The 10,292-nt window shown below is 31.2% G+C and overlaps 2 protein-coding genes across 2 annotated transcripts; one reads left to right on the forward strand and one right to left on the reverse strand.

Moving 5' to 3' along the window:
- Positions 1–6,791: 6,791 nt before the first annotated feature.
- Positions 6,792–8,052, forward strand: LOC133314878 (bidirectional sugar transporter N3-like). Its single transcript, XM_061516411.1, has 6 exons — positions 6,792–6,834; positions 6,912–6,948; positions 7,067–7,277; positions 7,361–7,522; positions 7,669–7,788; positions 7,885–8,052. The coding sequence occupies exons 1-6, from the start codon at positions 6,792–6,794 to the stop codon at positions 8,050–8,052; spliced, it is 741 nt and encodes a 246-aa protein (XP_061372395.1).
- A 248-nt stretch (positions 8,053–8,300) lies between these two features.
- LOC133314870 (bidirectional sugar transporter N3-like) lies at positions 8,301–8,786 on the reverse strand. The gene is made up of 3 exons (XM_061516407.1): positions 8,744–8,786; positions 8,624–8,660; positions 8,301–8,505 (listed from the first exon to the last, which is right to left on the reverse strand). The coding sequence occupies exons 1-3, from the start codon at positions 8,784–8,786 to the stop codon at positions 8,301–8,303; spliced, it is 285 nt and encodes a 94-aa protein (XP_061372391.1).
- Between the last annotated feature and the right edge of the window lie 1,506 nt (positions 8,787–10,292).

Below are 10,292 nucleotides of genomic sequence, written 5' to 3' on the forward strand. Positions count from 1 at the left end.
TATTGGAGAGAGAAAAAAAGAAAAATAAAAAAAATAAATACAAGTGTTGCATTCTTATTGGAAGGACCACAAATACGGGGATCATAATAAATTTTTCCACTTTGTGCTATCTTTTCCCATTTTTGTGTGCTTTATTTTTTTGTACCATTTTTTTTCTCTCTCTATTGGAGAGAGAAAAAAAGAAAAAAAATACAAGTGTTGCATTCTTATTGGAAGGACTACAAATACGAGGATCATAACAAATTTTAATAAATTTTTCCACTTTGTGCTTTCTTTTCCCCTTTTTGTGTGCTTTATTTTTTCTGTTCCATTTTTTTTTCTTTCTCTCTCTATTGGAGAGAGAAAAAAAGAAAAAGAAAAAAGAAATACAAGTGTTGCATTCTTATTGGAAGGACCACAAATACGGGGATCATAATAAATTTTTCCACTTTGTGCTATATTTTCCCCTTTTGTGTGCTTTATTTTTTCTGTACCATTTTTTTTTTCTTTCTCTCTCTATTGGAGAGACAAAAAAAGAAAAATAAATAAATACAAGTGTTGCATTCTTATTGGAAGGACCACAAATAAGGGGATCATAATAAATTTTTCCACTTTGTGCTATATTTTCCCCTTTTTTGTGTTTTTATTTTTTCTGTACCATTTCTTTTCTTTTCTTTTCTTTCTCTCTCTCTATTGGAGAGAGAAAAAAATAAAAAAATAAAAAATAAATAAATACAAGTGTTGCATTCTTATTGGAAGGACCTCAAATACGGGGATCATAATAAATTTTTCCACTTTGTGCTATTTTTCCCCCTTTTTGTGTGCTTTATTTTTTTTGTACCATTTTTTTCTTTCTCTCTCTATTGGAGAAAGAAAAAAAGTAAAAAAATATACAAGTGTTGCATTCTTATTGGAAGGACTACAAATACGAGGATCATAATAAATTTTAATAAATTTTTCCACTTTGTGCTATCTTTTCCCCTTTTTGTGTGCTTTATTTTTTCTGTTCCATTTCTTTTTTTTTTTTCTTTCTCTCTCTATTAGAGAGAGAGAAAAGAAAAAAAAATTAAATACAAGTGTAGCTTTCTTATTGGAAGGACCACAAATACGGAGATCATAATAAATTTTTCCACTTTGTGCTATATTTTCCCCTTTTTGTGTGTTTGTTTTTTCTGTACCATTTCTTTTCTTTTCTTTTCTTTCTCTCTATTGGAGAGAGAAAAAAATAAAAAAATAAAAAATAAATAAATACAAGTGTTGCATTCTTATTAGAAGGACCACAAATATGGGGATCATAGTAAATTTTTTCACTTTGTGCTATCTTTTCCCTTTTTTGTGTGCTTTATTTTTTTGTACCATTTTTTTTCTTTCTCTCTCTATTGTAGAGAAAAAAAAAAAATAAAAAAAATAAATATAAGTGTTGCATTCTTATTGGAAGGACCACAAATACGGGGATCATAATAAATTTTTCAGCTTTGTGCTATATTTTCCCCTTTTTGTGTGTTTGTTTTTTCTGTACCAATTCATTTTTTTTCTTTCTCTCTATTGGAGAGAGAAAAAATAAAAAAATAAAAAATAAATAAATACAAGTGTTGCATTCTTATTGGAAGGACCACAAATACGGGGATCATAATAAATTTTTCCACTTTGTGCTATATTTTCCCCCTTTTGTGTGTTTGTTTTTTCTGTACCATTTCTTTTCTTTTCTTTCTCTCTATTGGAGAGAGAAAAAAATAAAAAAATAAAAAATAAATAAATACAAGTGTTGCATTCTTATTAGAAGGACCACAAATATGGGGATCATAGTAAATTTTTTCACTTTGTGCTATCTTTTCCCTTTTTTGTGTGCTTTATTTTTTTGTACCATTTTTTTTTTGTTTTTCTCTCTATTAGAGAGAGAAAAAATAAAAAAAATAAAAAAAATAAATATAAGTGTTGCATTCTTATTGGAAGGACCACAAATACGGGGATCATAATAAATTTTTCAGCTTTGTGCTATATTTTCCCCTTTTTGTGTGTTTGTTTTTTCTGTACCATTTCTTTTCTTTTCTTTTCTTTCTCTCTATTGGAGAGAAAATAAAATAAAAAAATAAAAAATAAATAAATACAAGTGTTGCATTCTTATTGGAAGGACCACAAATACGGGGATCATAATACATTTTTCCACTTTGTGCTATCTTTTCCCCTTTTTGTGTGCTTTATTTTTTTTTACAATTTTTTTTTCTCTCTCTATTGGAGAGAGAAAAAAAATAAAATAAATACAAGTGTTGCATTCTTATTGGAAGGACCACAAATACGAAAAAAATCATAATACAAATTTTAATAAATTTTTCCACTTTGTGCTATCTTTTCCCCTTTTTGTGTGCTTTATTTTTTTGTACCATTTTTTTTTTTTCTCTCTCTATGGAGAGAGAGAGAAAAAAAGAAAAAAAAAAATACAAGTGTTGCATTCTTATTGGAAGGACTACAAATACGAGGATCATAACAAATTTTAATAAATTTTTCCACTTTGTGCTATCTTTTCCCCTTTTTGTGTGCTTTATTTTTTCTGTTCCATTTCTTTTTTTTTTCTTTCTCTCTCTATTAGAGAGAAAAAAAGAAAAAGAAAAAAGAAATACAAGTGTTGCATTCTTATTGGAAGGACCACAAATACGGGGATCATAATAAATTTTTCCACTTTGTGCTATATTTTCCCCTTTTGTGTGCTTTATTTTTTCTGTACCATTTTTTTTTCTTTCTCTCTCTATTGGAGAGACAAAAAAAGAAAAATAAATAAATACAAGTGTTGCATTCTTATTGGAAGGACCACAAATAAGGGGATCATAATAAATTTTTCCACTTTGTGCTATATTTTCCCCTTTTGTGTGTTTTTATTTTTTCTGTACCATTTCTTTTCTTTTCTTTTCTTTCTCTCTCTCTATTGGAGAGAGAAAAAAATAAAAAAATAAAAAATAAATAAATACAAGTGTTGCATTCTTATTGGAAGGACCTCAAATACGGGGATCATAATAAATTTTTCCACTTTGTGTTATTTTTCCCCCTTTTTGTGTGCTTTTTTTTGTACCATTTTTTTTTCTTTCTCTCTCTATTGGAGAAAGAAAAAAAATATACAAGTGTTGCATTCTTATTGGAAGGACTACAAATACGAGGATCATAATAAATTTTAATAAATTTTTCCACTTTGTGCTATCTTTTCCCCTTTTTGTGTGCTTTATTTTTTCTGTTCCATTTCTTAGAGAGAGAAAAAAAAAGAAAAAAATAAATAAATACAAGCGTTGCATTCTTATTGGAAGGACCACAAATACGGAGATCATAATAAATTTTTCCACTTTGTGCTATATTTTCCCCTTTTTGTGTGTTTGTTTTTTCTGTACCATTTCTTTTCTTTTCTTTTCTTTCTCTCTATTGGAGAGAGAAAAAAATAAAAAAATAAAAAATAAATAAATACAAGTGTTGCATTCTTATTAGAAGGACCACAAATATGGGGATCATAGTAAATTTTTTCACTTTGTGCTATCTTTTCCCTTTTTTGTGTGCTTTATTTTTTTGTACCATTTTTTTTTCTTTCTCTCTCTATTGTAGAGAGAAAAAAAGAAAAATAAAAAAAATAAATATAAGTGTTGCATTCTTATTGGAAGGACCACAAATACGGGGATCATAATAAATTTTTCAGCTTTGTGCTATATTTTCCCCTTTTTGTGTGTTTGTTTTTTCTGTACCATTTCTTTTCTTTTCTTTCTCTCTATTGGAAAGAAAAAAAATAAAAAAATAAAAAATAAATAAATACAAGTGTTGCATTCTTATTGGAAGGACCACAAATACGGGGATCATAATACATTTTTCCACTTTGTGCTATCTTTTCCCCTTTTTGTGTGCTTTATTTTTTTTGTACCATTTTTTTTCTTTCTCTCTCTATTGGAGAGAGAAAAAAGAAAAAAAATACAAGTGTTGCATTCTTATTGGAAGGACTACAAATACGAGGATCATAATAAATTTTAATAAATTTTTCCACTTTGTGCTATCTTTTCCCCTTTTTGTGTGCTTTATTTTTTCTGTTCCATTTCTTTTTTTTTTCTTTCTCTCTCTATTAGAGAGAAAAAAAAAGAAAAAAAAAGAAATACAAGTGTTTCATTCTTATTGGAAGGACCACAAATACGGGGATCATAATAAATTTTTCCACTTTGTGCTATATTTTCCTCTTTTTGTGTGTTTGTTTTTTCTGTACCATTTCTTTTCTTTTTTTTTCTTTTCTTTTCTTTCTCTCTATTGGAGAGAGAAAAAAATAAAAAAATAAAAAATAAATAAATACAAGTTTTGCATTCTTATTAGAAGGACCACAAATACGGGGATCATAATAAATTTTTCCACTTTGTGCTATCTTTTCCCCTTTTTGTGTGCTTTATTTTTTTTGTACCATTTTTTTTCTTTCTCTCTCTATTGGAGAGAGAAAAAAAGAAAAATAAAACAAATAAATATAAGTGTTGCATTCTTATTGGAAGGACCACAAATACGGGGATCATAATAAATTTTTCAGCTTTGTGCTATATTTTCCCCTTTTTGTGTGTTTGTTTTTTCTGTACCATTTCTTTTCTTTTCTTTTCTATTCTTTCTCTCTATCGGAGAGAGAAAAAATAAAAAAATAAAAAATAAATAAATACAAGTGTTGCATTCTTATTTGAAGGACCACAAATATGGGGATCATAATAAATTTTTCCACTTTGTACTATCTTTTCTCCTTTTTGTGTGCTTTATTTTTTTGTACCATTTTTTTCTTTCTCTCTCTATTGGAGAGAAAAAAAATGAAAAATAAAAAAAATAAATACAAGTGTTGCATTCTTATTGGAAGGAATACAAATACGGGGATCATAATAAATATTTCCACTTTGTGCTATCTTTTCCCATTTTTGTGTGCTTTATTTTTTTGTACCATTTTTTTTTTCTTTCTCTCTCTATTGGAGAGAGAAAAAAAGAAAAAAAAATACAAGTGTTGCATTCTTATTGGAAGGACTACAAATACGAGGATCATAACAACTTTTAATAAATTTTTCCACTTTGTGCTATCTTTTCTCCTTTTTGTGTGCTTTATTTTTTCTGTTCCATTTCTTTTTTTTTCTTTCTCTCTCTATTAGAGAGAAAAAAAAGAAAAAAAAATGAAATACAAGTGTTCCATTCTTATTGGAAGGACCACAAATACGGGGATCATAATAAATTTTTCCACTTTGTGCTATATTTTTCCTTTTTTGTGTGCTTTATTTTTTTCTGTACCACAAATACGGGAATTTGATAACTCATATTTTGTTACACTTATTTATTACTCTTGGTTGGTATTTTTATGATTTATTTGAATTAAATAAAGGTCTTTTGGGTCAATTCACTATTCTAGATTTTAGTTGGGTTTAATTGATTTTCGTCATAATTTTCCAGATTTACACTACTTCCGTATTTTGACCATATCTCACTCTATAGATGTCCGATTGACTCCGTTCTTGTTGCTTTTTGCAGCTAACAGATAGGGATACAATCGCTATTTCAGCTACTGAAGCCCAATTCGGACGGGAAGATGGTCGAAACTTGATCTCAAGATGACGTGTTTTGCTGGAATTTTATTTTGACGTTTGGACTTGTAATTCACATTAGGACCCAATGTGTTTAGGGCCCAAGGCCATGTTTTATTTTATTGTTTTATTTTTTATTTAGCTTTTATTTTATCTTTGGGCTGAAGCGATGAAACCCTAGCCGTCTTGCGTGACGGCTATTTAAAGGGCACTCTAGGAAACCCTTGGGAGTCAGTTTTTACAACAGAGAAGTTCTCTCTGAGTTTTTATTCAATTGCGTTCTTCATCTTTTTTCTTCTTCTTCTTCTTCTTTTTATTTCAATTATGTTTACCTTAGCCATGCGAGGCTAAGAACCTTTTAATCAACCTAAGGGTAATGGATTCCATGGATTGGTCTTGAGGATCTGCGTTTATTTCAAATCAGTTTTGTTTCCCTTCCCAACTCAGATTGATATCGTGCGATCGTGGATATTCAATCTGAGGTTCGCGATTGCGATTATGGAAAGGGATTAGTCATCAGATTTGATGATTAGGTTGATTGACCCTATGACCTTAAATCAAGCGGGCTGATACTCTGCGATTGTATGAGTAGAAGTATCGTCTTTGATCAAATGCTAAGCGATCGCTTAGAGAGGGTTGTCAATTGGAAATAAGGATTCTGATCCGATTGACAAATCAATCACGATTCTGATATCTTCTTATCCGAGGAAAGACGTCCATGGAACCCAAACCTTAGGTTGGTTATTTTTAATTACGAATTTTTATTCCAAATTTATATTCTGCCTTTTTAATTATTGAATCAAAATCCAAAACCCCCTTTTAATTTTCTGTTCTCATAAGCGATTTTAACCAAAACAATTTCCTTGAGAGACGACTTAGGGTTTCCACTTTACTGCAAATTTTCTGAACCCTAAAGAATTAATTTTTAATTTGCGTGAGTTCGACAGCTCGTGTCAGGACCACAAATACGGGGATCGTAATAAATTTTTCCCCCTAAAAATCCAAGTGTTGCATTCTTATTGGGCGGACCACAATAACACATTCTTATTGGGCGGACCACAAATACGGGGATCATAATAAATTTTTCCCCCTAAAAATCCAAGTGTTGCATTCTTATTGGGCGGACCACAAATACGGGGATCATTTCTTTTCTTTCTCTCTCTATGTCGGCTTGTATATAAATAGCACCGGTTGCTAACACACCCTCATTGAGTGTTTTTGCTTATAATCAATCTAAAGAGGAAAAGAAGAGAGAGGATGGCTATCAACAATCCTTTGGCTTTTACTTTTGGCTTACTAGGTAACACACAATGGTCATCATCATAGCTATATTTTTCTAAAGCAAACAAATTAACATATTCTCCTTTTGATGTCTAGGTAACATCACTTCCTTCATGGTGTTCTTGGCTCCGCTGTAAGTATATTATATATACCAATTAATTGTTATACTTCCATTTAACTAATGAATGTAAGACCTATTTAAATTTTAATCATTAAACATAACACCGTGTTTTGCCTTTCCTGAATTGCAGGCCAACGTTTTACAAAATATACAAAAAGAAATCAACTGAAGGTTTCCAATCATTGCCTTACTTGGTGGCATTATTCAATTGTGTGCTATGGTTATCCTACGCGTTTGTCAAAAAAGATGCTTTTCTCCTTCTTTCAATTAACTCAACTGGATGTTTCATAGAGATTATCTACATTATCATGTACATAATCTATGCTCCTGAGGATGCCAGGGTATATATATGAACCCCAACTATGTTGATATATATGTCACATTTGTCATGAAAGTTTATACTAAACTTTTTAATTAATTACAGATCTTAACCATTAAACTATTTGTGGCGATGACCGTGGTCTCCTTCGCCCTTATCTTCTGCACCACATATTTTGCTCTACATGGTTCCCTCAGTGTGCAAGTCCTTGGATGGATTTGTGTCGCAAAAGCAGTGAGTGTCTTTGCAGCACCTCTAAGCATTGTGGTGAGTAAAAATTCTTCAATGCTTCTAAGTAGCCAACTATCAAATCTTTAGGATTGGATTTATAGGTCCCATGATCATTACTTACTTCATTCCTAACCAATATGGGACTTAATTACATCATTTGCCTATTATGTGTCACTATGCAGGCACAGGTTATTCGAACAAAGAGTGTACAACTTATGCCTATAACTTTGTCATTTTTCCAGACATTAAGTGCCACAATGTGGTTTACACATGGTCTCTTGCTGAAGGACATATGCATTGCTGTAAGTATCTTTCACATTGAGTTGGTTTAATAAGAAAGCAACATTATCAATTAATAATCAGCTATTAACGCTTTTTTTTTTGGCCATTTTATGCAGCTCCCAAATGCGTTGGGTTTTGTTCTGGGGCTAGTTCAGATGGTGCTATATGCTATTTACAGGAATGCTAGTTCCCAATCCCAGTGGCTGCCAAACGGCGTTGTTGATGACGTGAATCAACAACTAGTAGAGAAAAAAGGTGTAGAAGATGCAAAAGATCTTGCATGAGAAAAGCGTGGAAGCCAGTGACTTCCCTCTGTGATATCTGCCTTATCTTTATATCTACGTTTGCTTATCAGGTCATGTGTGACTTGATTTCAATACAATAATTTTCTCCTTCCACTTAATAAATTGGCATAATATATATGTCCAAAACTTAATTAATTAATATGCGTTTACTCCATTTATCTATTCCTATATATATAAACTCAAGCGGCCGGAATGTTTTCAAGTATTGCAGCGCCTACTTTCATGAATTATATGAGAAAATAGATTATGTACATGATAATGTAGATAATCTCTATGAAACATCCAGTTGAGTTAATTGAAAGAAGGAGAAAAGCATCTTTTTTGACAAACGCGTAGGATAACCATAGCACACAATTGAATAATGCCACCAAGTAAGGCAATGATTGGAAACCTTCAGTTGATTTCTTTTTGTATATTTTGTAAAACGTTGGCCTGCAATTCAGGAAAGGCAAAACACGGTGTTATGTTTAATGATTAAAATTTAAATAGGTCTTACATTCATTAGTTAAATGGAAGTATAACAATTAATTGGTATATATAATATACTTACAGCGGAGCCAAGAACACCATGAAGGAAGTGATGTTACCTAGACATCAAAAGGAGAATATGTTAATTTGTTTGCTTTAGAAAAATATAGCTATGATGATGATGATGACCATTGTGTGTTACCTAGTAAGCCAAAAGTAAAAGCCAAAGGATTGTTGATAGCCATCCTCTCTTCTTTTCCTCTTTAGATTGATTATAAAAAAGGCAGAATATAAATTTGGAATAAAAATTCGTAATTAAAAATAACCAACCTAAGGTTTGGGTTCCATGGACGTCTTTCCTCGGATAAGAAGATATCAGAATCGTGATTGATTTGTCAATCGGATCAGAATCCTTATTTCCAATTGACAACCCTCTCTAAGCGATCGCTTAGCATTTGATCAAAGACGATACTTCTACTCATACAATCGCAGAGTATCAGCCCGCTTGATTTAAGGTCATAGGGTCAATCAACCTAATCATCAAATCTGATGACTAATCCCTTTCCATAATCGCAATCGCGAACCTCAGATTGAATATCCACGATCGCACGATATCAATCTGAGTTGGGAAGGGAAACAAAACTGATTTGAAATAAACGCAGATCCTCAAGACCAATCCATGGAATCCATTACCCTTAGGTTGATTAAAAGGTTCTTAGCCTCGCATGGCTAAGGTAAACATAATTGAAATAAAAAGAAGAAGAAGAAGAAGAAAAAAGATGAAGAACGCAATTGAATAAAAACTCAGAGAGAACTTCTCTGTTGTAAAAACTGACTCCCAAGGGTTTCCTAGAGTGCCCTTTAAATAGCCGTCACGCAAGACGGCTAGGGTTTCATCGCTTCAGCCCAAAGATAAAATAAAAGCTAAATAAAAAATAAAACAATAAAATAAAACATGGCCTTGGGCCCTAAACACATTGGGTCCTAATGTGAATTACAAGTCCAAACGTCAAAATAAAATTCCAGCAAAACACGTCATCTTGAGATCAAGTTTCGACCATCTTCCCGTCCGAATTGGGCTTCAGTAGCTGAAATAGCGATTGTATCCCTATCTGTTAGCTGCAAAAAGCAACAAGAACGGAGTCAATCGGACATCTATAGAGTGAGATATGGTCAAAATACGGAAGTAGTGTAAATCTGGAAAATTATGACGAAAATCAATTAAACCCAACTAAAATCTAGAATAGTGAATTGACCCAAAAGACCTTTATTTAATTCAAATAAATCATAAAAATACCAACCAAGAGTAATAAATAAGTGTAACAAAATATGAGTTATCAAATTCCCGTATTTGTGGTACAGAAAAAAATAAAGCACACAAAAAAGGAAAAATATAGCACAAAGTGGAAAAATTTATTATGATCCCCGTATTTGTGGTCCTTCCAATAAGAATGGAACACTTGTATTTCATTTTTTTTCTTTTTTTTTCCCTCTAATAGAGAGAGAAAGAAAAAAAAGAAATGGAACAGAAAAAATAAAGCACACAAAAAGGAGAAAAGATAGCACAAAGTGGAAAAATTTATTAAAAGTTGTTATGATCCTCGTATTTGTAGTCCTTCCAATAAGAATGCAACACTTGTATTTTTTTTTCTCTCCAATAGAGAGAGAAAGAAAAAAAAAATGGTACAAAAAAATAAAGCACACAAAAATGGGAAAAGATAGCACAAAGTGGAAATATTTATTATGATCCC

Source organism: Gastrolobium bilobum, unplaced genomic scaffold (assembly GCF_033153095.1).
Source record: "Gastrolobium bilobum isolate Gb01-03AN ecotype WA unplaced genomic scaffold, APGP_CSIRO_Gbil_v1 utg24233, whole genome shotgun sequence".
NCBI classification, from domain to species: Eukaryota; Viridiplantae; Streptophyta; class Magnoliopsida; order Fabales; family Fabaceae; genus Gastrolobium; species Gastrolobium bilobum.